Source organism: Marmota monax, unplaced genomic scaffold (assembly GCF_021218885.2).
Source record: "Marmota monax isolate L192 unplaced genomic scaffold, Marmota_monax_Labrador192_F-V1.1 WCK01_AAM20220418_F8-fsc00065, whole genome shotgun sequence".
In the NCBI taxonomy this organism is placed as follows: Eukaryota; Metazoa; Chordata; class Mammalia; order Rodentia; family Sciuridae; genus Marmota; species Marmota monax.
The window spans coordinates 7266299-7289035 of NW_026694038.1; the positions used below are offsets into that span (position 1 = coordinate 7266299).

A 22737-nucleotide genomic window follows, 5' to 3' on the forward strand; every position below is an offset into this window, starting at 1 on the left:
AACTTTGCTGTTCAGTGAAATCACCTGGAGCTAAAGTAGAAAAATGCCTAGTCTCCACAGCAACGTGCGGCAGCGTTTGGAAACTCTTGGTTTAGCCACCTGGGCAGGACCTACAAACCCCCCAAATCTCCGCTTCTCTGTCCTCCGCCCGGAGGGTGCGCGCCGAGGGCTAGTGGCCCGGGCGGGCCTGGTCCCGGCGCCTCCGACCTCCTCTGTGCAGGCCGCTGGCCGGGAGGAGGCGGTGCTCGGGGCTTCTCAGGCCGGGACGCTCCAGAACCGAAAGCAGCGGACGGCAGCCGACAGCCTGGGAGGCGGGGGAGAGGAAGAAGAGGGCGGTCTCTGGGGTAGGGCGAGGTGGTGACCCAGGGCCAGGAATGTCCGCGGCGCGGGTCCCCAGAGCCGCCCCGGGGCCGCGTGCGGGCGATGGCTCTCCGTCTGGTCGCTGACTTCGATCTCCGGAAGGACGTGCTCCCGTGGCTGCGGGCGCAGCGGGCGGCGTCAGCGGCCCCTGGGGCAGAAGGTGACCGGGGCGAGTCACCCGGGCGGGGGACCGCTGGGGGAGTGGAGTCGGAGTCGTTGGTACCCAGAGGGCTCCCGGGCTGCGGTGGAGTGAGGGGCACTAGCCCGACGGGGAGCACCCCGAGGCTCCGCCAGCCTGTGGAGGTTGGTGCGCAAGGGTGAGCCTCCCTCCCTGGAGCTCCGGCGTCTTTGGCTTTGCCACTCTCGCCGCCAGTCGCTGGGCAAGGCTGGAGCTGGAGGCGCAGGGCCTCCGCGAGGTCGCAGCTGGGGTGCGCTGCCTCTGTCCCTAGCGTCTGACTTGCTTGGTGCCCGCAGTAGTTCACCCTTCGCAGACAGACCGGGGACACTGGTGGTACCCTCGGCGTTATCACTTCGGGGGGAGGGTGTGGAGGAGCAGCTGCGGGAGCGAGAGAGGCTCCTCTCTCTGCCATTAGCATTCACCTGCCCAGAAAGGCTCCCATCAGCTGAGTGGGGGCTCTGCCAAGATCCGATGCTCCTGCAAGTTGTGTGTTTTGAGAACGGAAAGATGAATTGTGGCTACCAAGAAAACCAGCACAGAGCTATCCAACTGTTGCCCAGTTTGTCCCCAAGTGTGATTTTTTTTAAAAAAGGCTTATCGGCATTGATTTTCCTTAAAGGGAACTGATTTCCTTTTTTTTTTTTCTTTTTAATAAAAGTTCGTAATTTTTCGAGTCGCATTTCTCAACAGAGTTAGGTGACTTAGGGGACATGCCACTCTGGATGTGAAGTGAGAGGGGTCGGCAGTTTGCTTTCTGTCAGAGAGGAGTGAACTTGGAGCCTGCTGTTGCTAGCCCTTTCTACCGGCCATCCAGCATTACCACCTGTGCAGGCGCCAAGCCAAGTGAGACAAGTGATGCTCCCCTTCTGGCCTAGCTTCCTCAGTGTGAATTGGCACAAACATTCCCAACAGTTGAGGCCACAAATGTCTTTTGATTTTGGTGACAGCGTGAAAAATGACTTTTGATCCTTCCTAGCATTGATCCTCTTTAAAGAGGAGGTCTGTGATTTCCCAGTTTTTTTTTTTTTTCCTTGTTTGCTTATACAAATCCTATCATTTGGGACAACTATAATGCACCAGTAAAAAAACGTGGGGAGGAAAGTTTGCTTGTAAATAATGGAGCATCTTGGGGTTTAAATTCAGAATTCAGCTTCAAATCAATGTTGCTTTGTATGTAAGAGCTGTCCACGTCAGAGAGAGAGAGAGAGAGAGAGAGAGAGAGAGAGAGAGAGAGAGAGGGGAAATATGTTGGGATTGAAACTAAGTCTGCTTTACCTCAGAGCTAGAGCTACATCCCCAGTCCTTTTTAATTTTTATTTTGAGACAGAGTTTCACTAAATTGTTGAGGCTCTAGTTGCTGAGGCTGGCCTGGAACTTGTGATCTTCCTGCTTCAGCATCTCTGGGATTACAGTCCTATGCTACCACTGCTAACTATGCTTTGCCTCTTTTTGTTTTTCCTTAAACACTAGACTGCAAGTATATTTTGTGGGGGAGGGATGTCAAATTACCCATATCTACAACTCCTTTTTCCTAAACTCTGGTTAAAGTTTTTGTTTGCTACAACATATCTTTACATTCTTTCATGCCTTAGCACAATTGTTTGTAGATCTCCTTGTTTTGGCATGTTGTTAGTTCCAAGTAAGGAGTCATGTTTATGTAGTTTCTGGTTTGAGTTTGCTGGCAGTGTTATTATTAGTAATGCTTTGCATTTTGTGGGCAGGAAGAAGATAATTTTAAAAGTCTCCTGAATATCTAAAATGTTTTTTTTTCTTTTTGAAGATTTTAACTTTTTGAGATACAACAGGCAGTTCCAAATCTGTTTTCCAGTATAAAGTAGCCCTTTCTTTCTGAACTCTCACCTTATTTTGTTAAATGACAAGTGACTGCAAATGAGAAGTTAGGTGAAGTGTGAAATGCCACAGTCTTATGTTTCAGTAAGATATGTTGTAATTGAAAAGCTGTGTGTGCCTTAGTAGGAGTTTTGGCTTCCTTGTATCTTTCACTCATCTGAGTTGGGCTAAATCAGCCATGGGAATTTGGTGACTACAATATTTTAGTCAACAGAGTCAAAGAGTTAGGAGAATAGACTTAGTTACTGCATCTGTTACTGGTTCTGGGTTGAACTTTGGAAAAATGATATCTCTCTGAAATAAAATGAGAAAAGATTCTCAAATCAAAACAATTATATAAAAGAAATAATAATTTTTAAAACCCCATGTACTCGCCATGCAGCTTACAAACAGAACAATTTCAGGACTTTTGAAGACTCTTGTGTGTTTCTATCTAATCCTATTTCTCCATCTCTTACCACTGCCCCCAGAGGTAACAATTACTTAAACATTTATATCATAGTTTTTTTTTAATATTTGTAGTTTCAATTTTTTTTTTTGTCTGTGAACTTCAAGAAAATGAAAACTGTTTTCTTTTTGATTTTTCCTCTTCCTAGTATTGTGAGATTTAGTCAAGTTGACTGTCTATCTTTAGGGCATTATTTTTCACCACTATACAGTGTTGTATGAATATATAAAAACATGGTGGACATGGAGATGTAGCCCTTAGATTGTCCTTGCAAGGAAGGGCCTCTCCTGGGTGTTGTGAGTATGGTCACTTCCCTCAGGGATGCCTCCCCTAGCTTCATTCTCTTTTGAGTGTGGCCCACATCCAGTGAATGATTAAGGTGGGTATAAAGCGCCGTCCATTTTGACTCCACCTGGGATAACTCTGGCAATGTGTTTCAGTTCTAGAGATCCCCCGCAGGGGGATCATTGGAAGTTATTGCCCCTGGCCTGCTGGCAGCTCAGTCTCTCCCTCTGCTTCCTAATCCTTCCTTCTGCAGGTCATAATCCCAACCTACTAAGGACAGCATGTAAACACATACTGAACTGTCTAAGTGCTTGCTAGGAAGCCCAGCTTTTACTTATTCATTTTTTGAGGGTGACATTTTGGAGGTTTCTGGATTTGTCATTACAGTCAATGCATTTACTGACCACCCTGTGCCCATCTCTGATCCACAAAGTTTCTAGTTAATCTAGGATGTGTATCTAAGAGTGGAGTGGTCAAGTCATAAGCTATGCCCATTTTCACCTTTCCTGGGTATTATCAAATTGTTTTCCAAAGTATTATACTCATGAACACCCTAATTTTATGTTTCAGAAGTTTTTCTGACACTATATCCTGACAAGTTCTTAATGTAAATTTTAAATTGATTTAAAATTTCAGATTTAATTTTTTTAATTATACTTGGTCTAAATGTTATTTCATTGCATTCTGCGGTTGAGCATCACTATTGACTATTTGAGTTTTCTATGAAATGTTCATCTTTCTATTTGATTTTTTTAAAAATTATTTTTAGGTGGTTTTAAATGTATTCTGGATTCTAGTTCTTTGTTCGTGATTGTGCTGCAAATATTTTCCCTCCATCTGTTAGTTGTTTGTGTGTATGTGTGTGTGAGTGATGGTGCCTTTGATCAACAGAGAATACTAATCTGAACCCAGGGCTTCACACTTACTAAGCAAGTGCTCTATTATTGAGCTACAATCTCAGACTTTTTATTTATTATTAGAAAGGGTCTAAATTGCCCGGGCTGGCCTTGAACTTGCAACCCTCCTGCCTCAGCCTGTGTAACCGATGTGATTCTGCAATCTGTATATGGGGTAAAAATGGGAGTTCATAACCCACTTGAATCAAAGTGTGAAATATGATATGTCAAGAACTATGTAATGTTTTGAACAACTAACAATAAAAATTAAAAATAAAAAAATAAAAAAATAAATTGCCCAGGCTGGCCTTGAACTTGCAACCCTCCTGCCTCAGCCTCCCAAGAAGATGGGATTACAGGTGTATGTCAATATGCTCAAAAGGGAGATCTTAATTTATGAGTCTTTTTCTTTGATTTGTGCTTTTAATTAAAGAATTTTCTCCATAGTCAAAAGTCATGAAGACATTTAAAACATTAATTTTGAATTGTAAAGTCTCTATACAGCTTGGAGAATTGGCATTTCTACAATATTGAATCATTCCAATTATGAACAAAGATAGCTTACTTATTTAGATCTTTTTAAGTGACTCTCAAGTCTTTGAATTTTCTTCATGAAGGTTCCACACACTTCTTGCTAAATTATTCCTAGGTTATTTCTTTGTTGATCTCCATAAATGGCACATTTAAAAGTATCACATCTTCTAACCATTTCTGGTATAAATAAAATACCTTTTGCATATTTTTTTGGGTCCAGTGCCTAATTCCTTGTTGGGAGGGATCTAATCTTTAAGATGCTGAGGTCTAATATAAATTTTCCAAGGTTTAAATTTCATATAGACAAATGTTTCTAGATTTATGATGGGGTTCTGTCATAAATCTATCATAAGTTGAAAACAGTAAATTGAAAATGCATTTAACATGCTTGACCTATTGAACATTCTGGCTTGGCAACACAGTTCATGTAGGGTATAGGTTGTTTACCCTCGTGATGTGGCTGTGATTTGCTCCTGCTGCCCAGCATTGCAAGAGTATCCTATTGCATAATGCTAGCTCAGGAAAACATCAAAATTCAGAGTATAGTTTTACTGGATTTATATTGCTTTGACACCATTGTAAAGTAAAAAGTCATAAATTGAAATATAAATCAGGGATAATCTGTATATAATTCTTGGGGAATGTGATCTTCTTTTGTGTGTATTTTCTCTGATTAGTTCTGGATTTATGATATACTAGATCAAAACATTTTTTTTTTATAATTCATCCTTGCCAGGAAAGTAATGTGTTTTGCTAGGTTTTAAGAGTAAGCTTTTCTGTTGCCTCTTGTGAACCCCCAGATTGATTTTTGAGACCAGGATTTGCCTTAGTTTCATTGTTTTCATTTCCTTCACAGTTCTCTTGCCACTGTCTTTCCTATTTACTTTTCCCTCCTGTACTTCGCTCATCTCCTAATTCTCATCTCTTTTTATTGCTTTTTAATTAAGTGCACTATTCTTTTTCTCATTCACAATATAAAATATAAGTTACATGATATTTACTTCATCAATTTTGGAGTTATAATATCTGGTCATATTGAGCCTGAGGACTTATGGGGATTATTTACAGAATAAGGGTGTTGTAGGCATAGTACTATTTTTTTGGGGGGGCGGGGGTTACTGGGGATTGAACCCAGGGGCACTTAACCACTGAGCAACATCCCCAGTTCTTCAGCCTATCAAGCTGCTGGGATTACAGGTATGCACCACTATACCTGGCTATTTCATTGCTTCTTGATCTAAGGTATTTGTAATTAATTCTGATTTTTGTGTGAGCCTTCATGACTCCCCTCTGCCCCAAGTATTGTTGTTGTAAAGACAAAAATACTTTTATTTTTGTCTCGTATAACAGTTTCGGTTAAAATTTATGCATTTGTGATGCGCCTTCCTGTAAAGTGAAATCACTTTTGGCAAAGAATAAGTTGAAATGGATGAGACTACTTAGAAAGCCAGCTTCTGTTTTACATGAGTTATGACTTCCCAATACCTTGGATATTTAGGTACCGACGTTTGGTAGGTTTACTTATGTAAGTATCTCATCTATCAATGCTACATTTTTTCTTTGTGAGCACTGAATACATTGAACTATAAAATCACATTTCCTCATTTGAAATTGCTAAACTTCCTCTTCTGGACTTTCCAGAAATGAACTACTGAGAGAAGAGTCATAATGAATAAGCAAAGAGGTTATTGAACACCCCTTTAAAAAAATAGGGTGTGTTTAAAACATGAGCAAACTAATCTAGGAAGGAAGGGCCAGTGGGTTAATGGCGTGTGGTGATACATTGGTCTCTAGATTTCTAACATTGCCAAATCTGTTTTAAATATTCTAGAGATGTGAGCCATGCACTTCACTGCAGGGTTGGCATTATTTAATGTACTCCATGAAGGCATTTTTTTTCCAAACCTCTCTACCATAGTTACATAATATTTTGGTCCTAGTTTTTCTGTCTAATGTTGCTTAAAATGTAACATAAATATATAGTTTATTGGTTTGCAATCCAGGATTCTATTAGAATCACGCAGGGAATAAACACACACTAGCCCAATAAAATGAAAATATCTTGGTTAGAGCCTGGGGGTGGGGTATCAATGTTTCTTTAAGAACTTCTCTGATGTTTCTGTCTTAGCCAGAGTTGAGAGTTAATGGTTTAATGGAATAAAGATGTCATTTGTTGATTTTTTTTTTAGTAATTTGAAAATAGGTGTGTTTATTAAAACAAACAAACAAACAAACAAACAAAAAACCCTTGATTTTTCTCACCAAGACTTTTTATCAGGAGTTTCTTATCTTGGTTGAAACCTTTTAAGTGTGCTTTTGTGCAAGTCTGTCCCAGCAACCTCATAATCTTGAAAGAAAAAAAAATACTTCTCAAGATATTGACACATTGCATTCCAGAGGTTTTGAGTCATGTGTAGAATCAAAAGGAACTCACTAAAATTCTCCTTAGATGTTTACAAAATCTACTTTAAAAGGATTTTTAAATAATTAACCATTTTCCTATTGTAAGCTTGATACAGGACACTTTGCGCATCATTCTGCTTACCTATTTTGGATTTAAGATGAGTCTGCCCCACTTTGTCTATGTTGATCAAGTGTCTTCTCACTGGAACTCAACTGTGTTATCGCACAATGGGCCTGCAGCACAGTATACATGGTGTGGATGTTCTAGAAACAAAAACTCTGAATTTGGAAGTAATATTTAGCAGAATATGATTCAATTATTTTACTGCTAAGAGGCCAAATGGTTGTCCTTATATTAAAATTAGTGTAAAGCATGTATGATAGTTCAATATATGTTGAAAAAAAAACATATATAAACTTCCCTCTCTCTTTGCCCCACCCCTAGGAGATCCACACAGCTGCTGCTTATGAGGGGTGGAGAAGGGCTCTCAGGATGATTGAAGTTAATGAAACTATACTTCCCCTCTCTAAATGCTTCCTAGCTCAGTGCAGATGTCCTTACCAGTTATCCTTATTACCTTCTTTTTCTCCCCCTTTAAATCGGGAATATAAACAAAATTTTGCTCTGAGTTATAGAATGTTTTGCATGTCTTATCTGAATATTATAATTTGTCATCAACATAATTTAACATCTAAAAGCAGTATTAATGTATAGAAAAAAAATGAGTGAAGCAATTTAGTTTTTTGGATAGCTTTGAGGAAGTTGAAAATACACATTTCTACCCAACAAGTTATTAACATTGTATCCACTAATGTTTGAATCCTTTAACTGTACAATTAGGGCTATCCTAAAAGTTTTAGAAGATGGCCAGTTGTAAATATTTGTGTAAAGAGTCTGTCCTTCAAAATGTCTTTTGTACAGAAAAGTACAAAATCAAATGCACAGCTCATTTACTTTTCTGAGTGAAGCTCACATAACTAGCATTTGGTGCAAGAATGAATGTTAGCACCATGGGGACCCTTCATGTCTCCCTTCAGCTGTCATTTATACAGCAACATAGATTAGTTTTATAGTTTTACCTGTTTTTGAAGTCTGTATATAAATTGAATCATATAGTTTATTATTTTTATGAGTGGTTGGGGTGGAATCTGATTTTTCTCAGTTTTTATATTGTTATAGGCTAATTCATTCTAATTAATTCTAATTGTGAGATATAACATTGGACATAACAATTATTCTTTCTTGAAGGATACTTGGCATTTTTACTTTGGCTATTCTGAACCATAGTACTATAAACATGTGTCTTTTGCTGAACATATGTACTTCTGTTGAATATATGTATGTGTATATGTGTGTGTGTATATATATATATTTTTCACACATATATTCACTTAAAGTGTAATTGCTGAGTCACATATGTTGAGCCTCAATAGACTTTGCTAACAGTTTTTCAACTTATATCCCATTAACAGTTTATGAAATTTCACTTCCATTTTGTGGTACCATATAACATTAAAACATAATATTGAGAATGCTCAAAATTGTTAGGATAACAAGTAAAAGAATAGCAAAAGAATATGAAATTAATGAGGAAATAGGAAAATGAAATAATAAACTGATTAATCAAGAAGAATGAAAGAGTAAAACAAGTGAGTCACGGAAAGCAAATAGTAAAATAAACCCAATATGTCGGTAATTATGGTAAATGAAAGTGGACTACATATTCCAAATGAAGATTAAAGCTGTCAGATGGGATCATGAGTAGATACTGCTTATAAAATATATAACTTATAAGGGCACAGGAACATTAATGAAAGGCTAGAACAAGCTATCTCATATAAACAATACTCTGAAGAAAGCTGACGTAGTATATTAATATAAGGCAAAATAGACTTTGGAGTAAAGAATTATTAGATAAAAATACATTTTTATATTGAAGTGGTTGACTAGTTCAGCTCCTGGTTCAAAACTTCTGTGTGAATTTTCAGACCTGAATACGTGCAATCACAAGGAAGGCTTTACCTGGAAGTCTTCACAGGAAAGCTATCCTTCCTAAATCAGACTGGACATATAGCCAAGGAAGTGCAGTTGCCAAGAGAGTTGCAGACAGGCCTGGGCCCTGGCCATACCCGTTCATAGATGCCTTGCTAGATCTGAGTGTCTTCATTGGGAGGCCTCTTTTTTGGGGGTCTTCAGCAAAGACTTTCCCACAAGGGGAAGAGGGGAACTTTGATAACTTTTTGTCAGTAGACTCAGAATCCAAATGACTCCCCATCTCCCTTCTATTTCTGTGTCCATGTTGCTCCCTCAACAGGGAGAAATTCCCACATCTCTGCTAATGCACCTGATCCTTCACCATACGTCACCTTTCCATATGGAAATGCAACAAAGAAGTTGGCACTTTTTCTGTTTAGCCCCTGGATATAGCATCATAATGATTAAGGGCTTGACTGTCATTTTTTTTTTATCCCATTTAACAACTGAGATGCATGGAAGCTCAGCTGTGTGCCTGACAAGTTAATTCACCAGGAAGCTATACCAGTTCCGAATTTGTTCCTAATAATGTAGCCTCAAAATATATAAAGCAAAAACTAGTAGATACAGAAAATTTATTGAGGTGTGACACATACAGGCAAGTATACAGTATAAAGTGTGCAGCTCGGTAAGAGATTAAAAGGTGAGCTTATCTGTGTGCCCAAGGCGTGCAAACTTATCAACACCTTAGAAGGCCTCCCTTGGGTGATGCCATCTCTGCCTCCTTTCTTCTTCCTGAAAGGTCACTGTTGTTCTGACTTCCAGTAAGTGAGATTGGATTTGCTTGCTTTTAATCTGGGTATAATGGAATCCTCAGCATGTATGCTTTGTACTTCTTTCACTAATGTTAGCTACGTATTTAAACATCTTAAATATTAACTGGCTATTATTTTATTTCAGATGTTTTAGAAACAAATTATGAGAGCTTACGTGTACTAAATGTTGAAAGAAATGGAAATATTATTTATAACTATAAGGTATGTATATGTTCTCTTTTTATTGTGGTAAAGTAAATGCAACACATTTTACTATTTTAACCATTTATGTTATTTTATGAAAATTCTCTCCTGTATAGAAGGGTAATGGATAAGACTTGGTATTTAACCTCTGGCCCTTGTTTTTTTGTGTGATATTGAATAGAGTGATTTGAAGTCTTAAGAAATGTTTCTTTTTAAAATAAGTTAAAATGTGCATATTTGAAGCTCAAAAAATTTGAGTAAAAGAACAATTTCAATTTCTAGAGGGAAATGTCAAGATGTTTAAACTTGACAACTGTTAATTTTTTGTCTTTGAAGATACGTTAAATTTAATTTTTGTCTATTCAGAACTAGATATTCTAGGACTTGTGAGGCATTATTAGACAATGTGTTTCCAATGTTAAGTGTTCTGAGGAAAATTTAATTTTACTGATAACTTTACTAGGGACATATGGAAGAAAAATTCTCATAGTTTGCTTTGAAAATTATATCATTGTACTTTCTTTTGTTTAAAAATGTTAAGTTGTATCTAAGGATAGTGTATTTAAAAATTGTATGATTCAAAAAATTGTATTCATAAGAATATCATGGATTTATTCAAGCCAATCCCATTATCTATTATATAGATTCTTTTTTTTTTTTGGTGATTTTGGGGGTTGAGCCCAGGAGTGCTCTACCACTAAGCTATATCCCCAACCCTTTTCATTTTTTGAGTCGGGATCTTGCTGAGTTTCCCAGGATGGCCTTCAACTTGCCATCCTTCTGTCGCAGCTGAGTATCAGGGATTTTAGACATGTGACATCATGCCCAGCCATCACTAATATTCTCTTAAAGATACTACTGGAGATACAAAATGATTGACTCTTTCTCCATGCTCAGTCCTATAAAGATCCTCTGAACTCTTTGAGCCCAAATGGCCAGCTGAATCAGGCCTGGCCCCTATCTGATATGCACAGCAAGCTTCCTTTAGCTTTTTTAAAAATTACAGTAGAATGTATTTTGACGTATTTTACATACATGGGGTATAATTTCCCATTATTGTGGTTGTACATGATGTGAGGTTACATTGGTTGTGTATTCATATATGAACATAGGAAAGTTATGTCCAATTCATTCTACTGTCTTTCCCATTCCAATTCCTCCTCCCTTCCCTTCATTCCCCCCATTCTCCCCTGTCCAATCTGGTTAAACCTCTCCTGCCCCCCAACCTGTTGTGAGTCAGCATCTGCGTGTCAGATGCCTTTGGTATTTGTGGATTGGCTTATTTCATTTAGCACGATAGCCTCCAGCTGCTATGAATGTGGCCACATCACTATAGTGATGTTGACTTTTCTATTCTTTTAATGAATGAGCTCAATGCAATGAACTTTTCTCTTAGCACTGCCTCCATAGTATCCCAGAGATTTTGATATGTTGTATTGCTATTCTCATTTACCTCTAAGTACTTTTTTATTTCATCCCTGATTTCTTCTGCTATCCATTGGTCATTCAGTAGCATGTTATTTAGTATCCAGGTGTTAGAGTAGCTTCCATTTTTTATTTTACAATTGATTTTAAATTTCATTCCATTATGTTCTGATAAAATGCAAGGTATTATCTCTATTTTATATTTACTGAGAGTTGTTTTATGGCCTAAGATATGGTTTATTTTTAGAGAAGGATCCATGTGCTGCTGAGGAAAAAAATGTATTTTGTCATTGATGGATGAAATATATATGTCTGTTAAGTATAAATTATAAATTGAATTTTTTTAGTTCTATAGCTTCTTTATTTAGTTTTTGTTTGAAGGATCTATCCAGTAGTGAGAGAGGTGTGTTAAAGTCACCCAGTATTATTATGTTGTGGTCTATTTGATTCTTGAAATTGAGAAGGGTTTGTTTGATATACATAGATGCTCCGTTGTTTGGGGCATAAATATTTGTGACTGTTATGTATTTTTGATGTATAATTCCCTTAAGCAGTATGAAATGTCCTTCTTTGTCCCTTCTGATTAACTTTGGTGTGAAGTCCACTTTATCTGATATGAGGCTAGAAACCCCTGCTTGTTTACATGATCCATGTAAATATGTTTTTTCCCATCCTTTTACTTTCAGTCTGTGGATATCTTGGCTTATAAGGTGTCTCTTGGAAATAACATATTGTTGGGTCTTGCTTTTTAATCCAATCTGCCAGTCTATTTCTTTTCGTGATGAGTTCAGGCCATTTATAGTCCATGTTATTAAGATATGATTTTTATTCCCTGTCATTTTGACTTATTTCTGATTTTTAATTTGAATTGCTTTCTCCATTGATTTGCTCTTATTTTAGTGTAAGTTCCTTCCTTTGCTGGTTTTCAAATTTTTAAAAAAAATTTTATTAGTTGTTGTTGGACCTTTATTTATTTTTATGTGGTGTTGAGAATCAAACCCAGTGCCTTACACATGCTAGGCAAGCACTCTACCACTGAGCCACAACCCCAGCCCTGCTGTTTTTCACTTTTATTTTTCATTTATTCTTCATGAAATATCTTGTTGAGTATGTGTTCTAGTGTAGGCTTTCTAGTTGTGAACTCTTTTAACTTTTGTTTATCATGGAAGTTTTTTATTTCATTGTTGATTCTGAAGCTTAATTTTGTTGGGTATAGTATTTTTCTTGGGGGAGGGAGGTAGCAGGAATTGAACTCACAGGCACTTGACCACCGAGCCACATCCCCAGCACTATTTTGTATTTTATTGAGAGACAGGGTCTTCCTGAGTTGCTTAGTGCCTTGCTTTTGCTGAGGCTAGCTTTGAACTCGTGATCCTCCTGCCTCAGCCTCCTGAGCTGCTGGGATGAGAGACATGCACCACCACACCTGGCTGGGTATGGTATTCTTGGCTGGCATCAATTTTTCTTTTAGAGCTTGATATATATTATTCCAAAACCTCCTAGCTTTGAGGGTCTGGGTTGAGAGATCAGCTGAGATTCAGATTGGTTTCCCTCTAAATGTTACCTTTTGTTCTCTGGCAGCCTTTAAAATTCTATCCTTATTCTGTATGTTAGGCATTTTCTTAATAATGTGCCTTGGTGTGGGTCTGTTGTAATTTTGTATATTTGAGGTCCTGTAAGCCTCCTGTATTTGATCTTACATTTCATTTTTAATGTTTGGGAAATTTTCTGATATTATTTCATTAAAAAGATAGTGAGTCCATTTCCTTTGTATCTCTGAGCCTACATCTATCCCAATAAATCTTAAATTTGGTCTTTTCAGGTTATCCCATATTTCTTGGAAGTTGTTAATGGTCTATTAATATCTTTTCTCCATGATAAACTTTGTTTTTAGGATTATATATTTTGTCTTCATTGCCTGAAACTCTGTCTTACAAGTGATCTAGTCTATTGGTGATGCTTTCAATTGAATTTTTAATTTTGTTATTGATTTTTTTTTTATGTTGAGGATTTTTTCCTTTTTTTAAAAATCTCTCTTTATTGAAGTGATCTTTCACTTCCTGTGTTTTCTCTCTGATTTCACTACTTATACCATCTTCTATTTCCATATCAGTTAAACTATGTACTTCTCTGACATTTCTTCCACTGTGATGTTGATGGATACTGTTATTGGAGTATATTGGTTTGTTCAGGGTGATTTGTTCCCTTACTTTTTCATATTGTTTGTATGTCTACCCATCTAACAATATGTATTTGAGGCAATAGAGTTTCTACCTTGTGAACTTCTAGCGTCCCTGAAGGTTTCCAGTACCTCATTGTTTAGAAGGAGCCAAAAAATAAAAACAACCAATGCAAACAATATACAGCATTAAACCAAATAGTTTCTACTATGATATCTACAATGCTAATTATTACAATACACAGAAATTATATGGTCATTTATTGCCTACAATAAAAACAATAAGATTGCAAAAGATTTTAAAAATTTGAATGGTGAACAGGGAGGAAACAGAAGAGATATAGGAAGTATGATTATGGGTGAGGAGGAGAGAAGATAGAATAAAAAATTAAAGAGTGAAAGAGAGACCAGTAGAGATTGGCTGTTAGTGGAAGAAAAGAGAACAATAGAATCAAGGGAAACAGGTAAGAGAGAATATATATAAAGTAAACATTTAAAAAAATTAAGAATATAAAAACAAAACTATAATATACTAATCAAACATCTGAGTCCTTAAAAAATTGATCCATGGGCTGGAGATGTGGCTCAAGCGGTAGCGCGCTTGCCTGGCATGCGTGCGGCCCGGGTTCGATCCTCAGCACCACATACAAATAAAGATGTTATGTCCGCCAAAAACTAAAAAATAAATATTAAAAAATTCTCTAAAAAAAATGATCCATGAACATTAACTGGCTTCAAAAATGCTAGAAATTAGGAAAAAAAAATATGAGTATGTATAAATGTCCATGTACCATTAAACACGATTAAACACAAAAGAAAAAGGAAAAAACATCTCCATGAAAAGTTAAGAATTCTTTCCTTTGGAGTTCAAAAGATTCTTAGTAGTTTTAGGTGGGGTCGTCTGGAATATAATGCTCTACCTTTGGATTGCTCGAGTGAAAGAGGTAATCCTGTAGGTAGAATTCCTGGAGGCAGGGTTTGGGCTTAGGTGGGCTCCAGGCTCTTTGGTGAATGCCAATTGGTTCGAAGATTCAAAATCAGCTCACCTATAGTGCCCAGTAATTGCTGGTCTACATTGGAAGACTATTTCCCAGGGATCTCTCCTGGGTTCCACTTGTGTGGTAGAGGAGCCAATTCTTAGTTCTCTAAATCACTTTCAAAAGCCCATGCTTCGTTGTCCTGGGTTTAGTCTCCAAACTCGGTCTCTCCCACCCCTTCCCTTCTGAATTCTCTCCCAGCCGGTCCTGCAAGCAGCTGGATTGGAGGTGGGGGTAGAGCCCGGTGGGTTTCCATGACACCAGTTGTCCCAGTGTAAACCACTCTTCTTGTTTGATTTTTCTCCTGGTCACTTAAGCACACTCTATGTCATGTAGTGTATGTTTACTGGGTCTGTGTTTTGGGACAAACTCAGGTTTGCCATGAATTGCTTCCCTCAGCTGCTGGCCTCCACGCTGATGCTGCAAACTGGTTCCTTCCTTTGTCCTCCACATGTCACCAGGAGAGATGGCAGTTTTTTCCCAGAACAAGGGTATTGTGCAGCATGCCTTTCAGTTTAGTCGGGCAATATCCTTGATCTCTTAATGCCTCAGGCCTTCTAGAAATGTGGGTTCCTTTAATTCCCTTATCCCTCCACTTTGCTCATAGAGGGACAACTCTGGCTGGTGTTTCCAGCCCAGAAGCAGCTGTACTGCTAGGGATTTCTTCCTCATTTTAGTATATCCACCCTCCTGAATTCCTAGTCTAATTTGAATGTCTAGTTTTAAATTCCAGTAAAGTCCCCCCCGCACCCCACCTTTGTTCACTCACTTTGTTTGCTGAAAAGCTGCCTTGCTGAGAAGCTGCCTGTCTACGCCTTCTTGGTTTTGTGCCACGGAGCAGCCAGGAAAGTGACCTTCTCTCTTCTGCACTCTTGGGAAAAAAAAAATCCTCCTTTAGAGTTTTTAATTGCTAAGATTGAATTATTGCAGGTTTGTCTTAAAACTAGTGTTAGCCTAACTTCCTAAACTATGACATTTAATAAACATCTGGTTATTTTTCTTTTTTTAGGATGATGAGAGAAATATTGTCTTTGGATTATATGATTGCCAAACCAGAAAAAATCAGGTAAACATCACATAAATCATAGCTTACTTATTGTTTACTGCTTTTAGAGTTTTCTTTGCCTCCACTGTTTGTTTTCTAGATAAAAATTCCCACTTCATTTTATAAAATTTTTCTTTGCCTGCCTTCTCTGCTCATTTTTTAAAAACTACTTCTTGGCCCCATTATCTTTTTGTTGTTTGTTTTTGTACTGTGGATGGAGCTATATCTCTAGACAGGTCTGGCTAAATTGCTGAAGCTGGCCTTGAACTTGTGATCCACAGGCTTCTGAGTCATTGGAATTACAGGAGTGTGCCAGTATGGCTGGCTTTGGCCCCATTATCTTAAAAAAATAATAAGGACTCCTCCTGAATCAAATGTTATATGAAGTCTTAGTCCTTTGAGTTTAAGTAAAATTGGCCTAAACCAGCTTTCCAACATCCTATAAGGAATTAGGAAATCCAGTGCCCTTCCAGGACTTGTGTGCTCCAGGTCATTTCATAATGACCTCTGGCTCTGAGTTCTGCTTGTGCTCAACCATCCCTTGTCTTGCTTCTTGCTCCTTTTCAACAATTCAGGGTTTGGAACTTGGCAAAGCCTTCATTACCTTTTTCCTTAATTTTCTTCTAAAGTACTCATATAAGGCCTTGGTTGATGTAGATAAGCTTTGTCTAATTGTGTGTGTGTGTGTGTGTGTGTGTGTGTGTGAAAAGGGAGTTGTTTGGGGCCTATATAAAAGCAATTTAGGGTTTAATTAATTAAGGATGTTAGACATCCTTGAAGTTAAATATTCTGTGTGGTCATTTTCAAATTTCTCCCAGTCACCTTACTCTTTAGACTGCCAATATTTTGCTTTGTTAATTCTCTGGTCTTTCTCCTTCCTCCACTCCTTTTATTCACACACATTCATTTACTCATTCATTTATTCACTGACCCAACAAATATACATTCAGTGTTTTCTTCTCTGAGCTTCTGGAGACCCAGTATTGACCAAGACAAATCTTGTTACAATATACAGTCTTGGGATAGATGCAGATTTAAAAAATCTCACATGTTAGTGTAATTCTTAACTTAATTTCTATGTGGTACAAATTCTAAGAAGATGGCTAGAGAGAAGACATCATAGTCTTCCATAGTGGTAGGTATTACTATCTATCTTTTGTGGACATATTTCTCTCTGCTAAGGCTATGAGCGCCAAAAAAGTGAGGAGCATTTTGCATACCAATGTGTTTCATCTGCACTGCATTCAGCTTACTGCCTTATAAGCCATAGTAATTCAGTGAAGGATTTTTTTACTGAATTGACAGTGATAGGTTCCCTCCACAGTGGCTGCTTTTCAAATGTTTTCCAGTGACAGCACTTCATTGGATTTCAAAATATGAAGATGATTTCAGAAAATAAATCAGTTAAAGAAGAAATTCATGGGAAATTTAGCTAGCTTTTATAAATAGGCAAGTCTTGCTCCTATACCTAATTGCTATCTTAGTCCATTTTCTGCTGCTATAACAGAATGGGATTTGGAAGTTATAAAGAACAGAGGTTTAGTTCTTACATTTCTGGATGCTGGGAAGTCCAAGATTGAGTACCCACATCTTGTAAGGGTCTTCTTGCTACATCATTTGATGACAGAAGGTGGAAGGGTGATAGTGAAAGGGTAGCAGGGACTGAGCTTACTATTATCACAGACCCACTCAGTGATGGATAACCCCTCTCTGGAGATGACAAAACTAATCCGTTGCAGAGGGCAAAGCCTAATGATCTTTTATTAGGTTTCACCTCCCAACACATTGCAGTGGGTTAAGTTTCCTTACACATGAACTTTGGGAGCCACGTTAAAACAGCACAGCTCTCTTTCCCCATCCCTTCTATACACTCAAAAGTCTTACAACCTACATATTCTTTATTGGCCCTTTGGTTTTATTGAGAGAATGAATTTGGATGCCAAGCCTAACTGGGCTTTAAAATTTTAAGTACTGTGTGCTGCCAAGAGAGAGATGGTGCTTTTTTTGTGGTGCTAGATCTTGGTGTCTGAATCTTAAAGCTTTTTTTTTCTTTTATTTTTCCCCCCTAAATTATGTCTCACATACAATTCACCCAGTTTTCTCCAATTATTGGATGTTGTGAAGTTAGGTATACCATTAAATATTAATATGAATTAATATAATGTTAATAGGAAATTGACATTGGTAGAATGTGCATATATAGTTTTATGCCATTTGGATTTTTTTTTTTGGCAGGGGGGAGTTACTGGGAATGGAACTCAGGGGCACTCAACCACTGAGCCACATCCCCAGCCCTATTTTGTATTTTATTTAGAGACAGGGTCTCACTGAGTTGCTTAGTGCCTCACTAAGTTGCTGAGGCTGGCTTTGAACCCACAGTCCTTCTGCCTCAGCCTCCTGAGCTGCTGGGATTACAGGTGTGCACCACTGCGCCCAGCAAGTTTTATGTCATTTTATGTGTAGATCTATGTGTAGATTCCTGAAATTGCCACTGCAATCAAGATACAGAACTGTTCAATACCATGAATATCTGCAGCTGTTGACTTTTTACCAGTTTGAATGAAATGTGACATTTTACCTTATCTCCTATTAAGTTCATTCAGTGTCCTGCATTTAAAGTTGTCTTCATTCCTTTTCTACATTTTTAAAGATCTACATCAGATGATACACTTTTTGCCATTATTGTCAACCATAATTTAGAAAACACAAGGGAAGGAAAGTCAATTATGTTTTACCCATATTTTTTGCACTTCTTATTCTTCTTTCCCAGTGTTCTAGGATTCCTTTCAAAAATAATTTCCTTTCTCTTTCAAGAACTTGTTTAGCTATTATCATAGGGTGGGTATGGCAATGACAGATTCTCACAATTTTCCTTCTTTTGAGAATGTCTGTTTTGATTCCTAAAGGATGATTTTTCTAATAATAGAATACAGCATGACAATTCTTTTCCTTCAGTTCTTGAAAAATGTGTCATTTCCTTCTGTCCTCCATAGTTTCTCTTGAGAAATCTGTTGACTTTCAAATTGATTTTCTCTTATACTCAAGTTGTCATTTTTGTTTTCTAATTGCTTCAAAAATATTTTTCTTTGTCCTTTTATTTTCTGAAGATTGATTTGTATGTCTCTGTATTTGTTTGGATTGTTCCTGTTTGGGATTTGCTTCTTGAATCTGCTGTCTTTTGCTCAACTGGGGACGTTTTCAGTCACCAGCCATTATTTCTTTTTTCTTTCTTTTAACTTTTTTTATCTGTTTGTTTTAGATATATGACAGTGTATTTTGACATATATACATAGAGTATAACTTGTTTTAATTGGGATCCCATTCTTTTGATTGTACATGATGTAGAGTTTCACTGGTGGTGTATTCATATATGAACATAGGAAAGTTATATCTGATAATTTCTGTGTCTTTCCTATTTCCATTCCCCCACCTCCCTTCATTCCCCTTCATTCCAATGAACTTCTGTTCTTCCCTCCCCCACTAATTATGTGTTAGCATCTATATATCAGAATGTTTAGCCTTTGTTTTTTGGGGGATTGGCTTATTTCACTTAGCATGATAGTCTCCATATTCATCCATTTACCAGCAAAGTCATTCTTTTTTATGGCTGAGTAATAATCCATTGCATATGCATACATTTTCTCTATCCATTCATTTATTGAAGGACACCTAGGTTGGATCCATAGCTTAGCTATGTGAATTGAGCTGCTATAAACATTGATGTGGCTTTATCACTGTAGTATGACCAGTCATTATTTCTTCAAATACTTTAAAAATTCCCACCTTTTTTCTCTTTTATGGACTCTAATTGCATGATTGTTAGGCCTTTTTTTGTTTGTTTGTTTGTTTTTAGTCTTTTTAATCTCACAGATATGGTTCTGTTCCTTTTTTCCATAGTTCTGTCTGTTGTTCAGATTAGGTGATTTGTGGTGTTATATTTTTTAAGTTCACCAATTCTCCTGTACTTTCTGCTAGTATGTTATATGTATCTACTGAGATATTATGGCATTTTAATGATGTCTGCTTTAAAATTTTTGTTAGAGAATTCCAGTACCTCCATCATCTTGATGCTTATTCTTATTTTCAAATTGAATGAGAAAAAAAACTTCCTTGTTCTTGGCATTGTGCATGGTTTTCCATTGTGTCTCAGCTATTTTAAGTATTATGTATGAGAATCCAGATCTTATTGAAATTTTCTGTATCTCCTCTGAAAGTGTTCTTGTTGAAGAATGAGGGTTACAACCTCACTGCGCCTAGGTAGGGGTGGAAGTCCAGATTCCTCACTTGGCCTCCTTTGACACCCAGTTGACAGAGGCGGGATTTCAGGCTGCCTTCTAGGCCTCTACTGATATCACAGCAGGAGATCAGGGAGTGATAGGTAGGTAGGTGGAGGCCTCATTGTCACTGGGTGGTAGTAAAAATTTTGACTTGCCATTCAGCCACTTCTGACACCACTCAATGAAGAAGGGGAAAGTGCACTTTCTTAGTGCTAGGTCTGGGAAGAAGTACAGAATTCCCACATGACACTCGTGGTCATGAAGGTCTTGGAGGCTCACTTCTATCAGGTGGGGATAAAAGTCTTTATTTCCTTCTTTTTCTTCTTCTTTTTTTTTTTTTTTTTTTTTTTTTTGGTGCTGGGGATTGAACCCAGGACCTTGTGCATGAAAGACAGGCAAGCACTCTACCATCTGAGCTATACCCCCAGTCCAAGTCTTTATTTCCCATTTGATCTTTTCTGATCGAAATATGGCAAGAGTGAGAGTGGTGCCTTGTTACAGCTGGGTAAAGGTGGGAATTTGGTCTCCCCACTCAGCCTTTGCTGGTAGAAGTAGGGGCAGGATTGCATTTCCCCCATGGTATTTGGTATAGTCTAGAACTTTTCTGCCAGGCAAGGTTCCCCCTTTCTGGTTTCTTTGGCTGGAGATAATGGGTGTGTGTTTCTGTCTGTTCCTGTCAGCAGTTCTGTTGTGTTCTTTTCTTTAGTTTCCTGTTTAGGATATGAGATGCAAAAACTGGCAGCTCTTATTCTTTGGGACCTGAGGTCCCTAGAGAATTTGTGGCTGCCTTCTTTCTCCTCCTCCTCCTTTTGCAGTGTTAGGCAAGTGCTCTACTACTGAGCTACACCTCCAGCTTTCTTTTCTCTACTTTTTGGTCTTAGGTTTCTTCTGGATATAATGTCCAGTATTTTTATCCCTACAGTGGGAAAAATAGGGGAAAGTGTGTCTACTCTACCTTGGTCTTGATCTCTCAAGTTTTGATTGAATGATCTCTCTCTTTGCCATGCCAAATGGAAAACAATAAGTTATACATATGTAGGCAGATTCCCAAACCTTTTCTTCTTCACCCTCTGTACCTTCTACTTCCTCTCTGTTTTAGGCAGACCTACCTTTTTAGTGCATACAGGAGTGAATATGACATAAGCTGGTTGACTATAACTGTATAATAGACTTTGGGAATTTGGACATGGACCCTTCCATTGGGTGTGGTGAGGGATGAATGAGGTTGGGACTACTGTGGCTCTGAGGAATAGAACATGGAATGTCATTGCATGGATGCTAAAATTGTATTTAACCCAGATAACAGAAAGAATGGTTATTTCCAGCTTTAGATCGAGCTAATGCTGAAGCCATATGCCCTACATTATTCAATTCCATGAGCCACTATGTAGTTGCCTTTTTGCATAAGCTAGGTTAGGGGAGAGTTTTTGATGCTCATAATGGAAGAATTCAATACTTGCATACATTTTGACCTACAAATTCTACTTTGAGGTATGATTCTACAGAAATACTTGTATGTGCTTACAAAGATATATATAAAAGTACATTGGATCATTATACCTTAAAGCTGGCGGTAAACTAAGGGGCCAACAGTAAGTTCTTGGGACATCAATATAACCATTAAAGGGTTAAGAAGTCTATAAATGTATACTGTCACAGAAGTCTCTCCAAAACATATTTTTACATGAAAAAAGCAAGTTGTAAGGATAATACCTTCCATTTATGTTTTAAAAAACTTAGAGCTATGAACTGTGAGGACATAATATATTAAAATTATTTTAAAAGATTTAGAAGTCTACAGAGCAAATTATAAACATGCTCCCTTTTGGATGGGAGTTGGGATTAACTAGTATATGAAAGATTTTGACTGACTTTGTAGTGTTTTCATCTTTTAAACACTGAGACTATGTTCATGTGTTGTTTTATAGTTAAAAGAATAAAACATTAAAAAACTAAATGTAGACATGATCCTTCTTTTCTTATACATTAGAATCCCTTGGAGCAAGAGTCAAAGAAAACCAAAATGTATTCCAGGAATTCAGTTCATCTTTCCTGTTTCCTGACTTCCCCAGTATTTTTCACAACTTTTGGCCACTCAGTCTAGTGTGTTCAGCCTGCAAGTACTAATTACCTTCTAACTACTTCTGCCATTCACTACTTCCCTCAGCCCGTTCTCTCCTGAGGTCTGAGACTCTCCATTGTTCCCTTATCTTCTGGGTAAACTTGAAAGGAGTTTGCTTAATGAACTGCAGTTGTCTCCAGTTCCTCAATCTGCACATTACACCCTCCTTCTGTGTGACTGTTTTCATTTCCTTTAATATTTCAGGAAATGGAGTCTTCTGATATTTTGAACAATTCAAACAGCAATAAGAAAAAAGATTACAGACAACTTATTTGCTAATTCTCTAAATATGAGATACACTTGTGCTAGTCCCCGAGACATAACTAACGATATCATGGTCAGTTGGGTATTTGATTAAAACTTTATTCAATAATTACCATACCAACATTTGAGTACTTATTATGTGTGGCACACATTATACTAAAGACTTCATTTGTTCTTTCTCTTGATCCTCCTAGCAACATATGAGATAGTTATTGATGGGGGGATAGATTGAATAATTTGTCCAGAGTCACACAGCTTCCAAGTGACAGTTACAATTTGAACATGGGACTAGTTTGGCTCCAATGTCTGTGTGCTTACCCACTGTGTTTGGTTATCTCATGGCTAAGTTTCAGTGCCAAATATGGCCTACAATAGCAAACTTGTCTTTAAAATAATGCACAATATCTCAGCATGGATAAACTAGTTCATTGAGTATTCT

The 22737-nt window shown here is 37.7% G+C and overlaps 1 protein-coding gene across 6 annotated transcripts in view; it reads left to right on the forward strand.

The window, feature by feature from the left end:
- The first annotated feature begins 288 nt into the window (after positions 1–288).
- The window catches only part of Gsap (gamma-secretase activating protein), a 162926-nt gene continuing 140477 nt past the window's right edge, over positions 289–22737 (forward strand). For all 6 annotated transcript variants that reach the window (XR_006856080.2, XM_058585495.1, XM_058585498.1 and 3 more), the window contains exons 1-3: positions 289–520; positions 9891–9967; positions 15600–15656. Coding sequence is in view for 5 of the 6 variants with exons in the window: in XM_058585495.1 (XP_058441478.1) it covers positions 424–520; positions 9891–9967; positions 15600–15656 (231 nt within the window). In the remaining variant the exon portion in view is untranslated. The remainder of the gene's footprint in view (positions 521–9890; positions 9968–15599; positions 15657–22737) is intronic.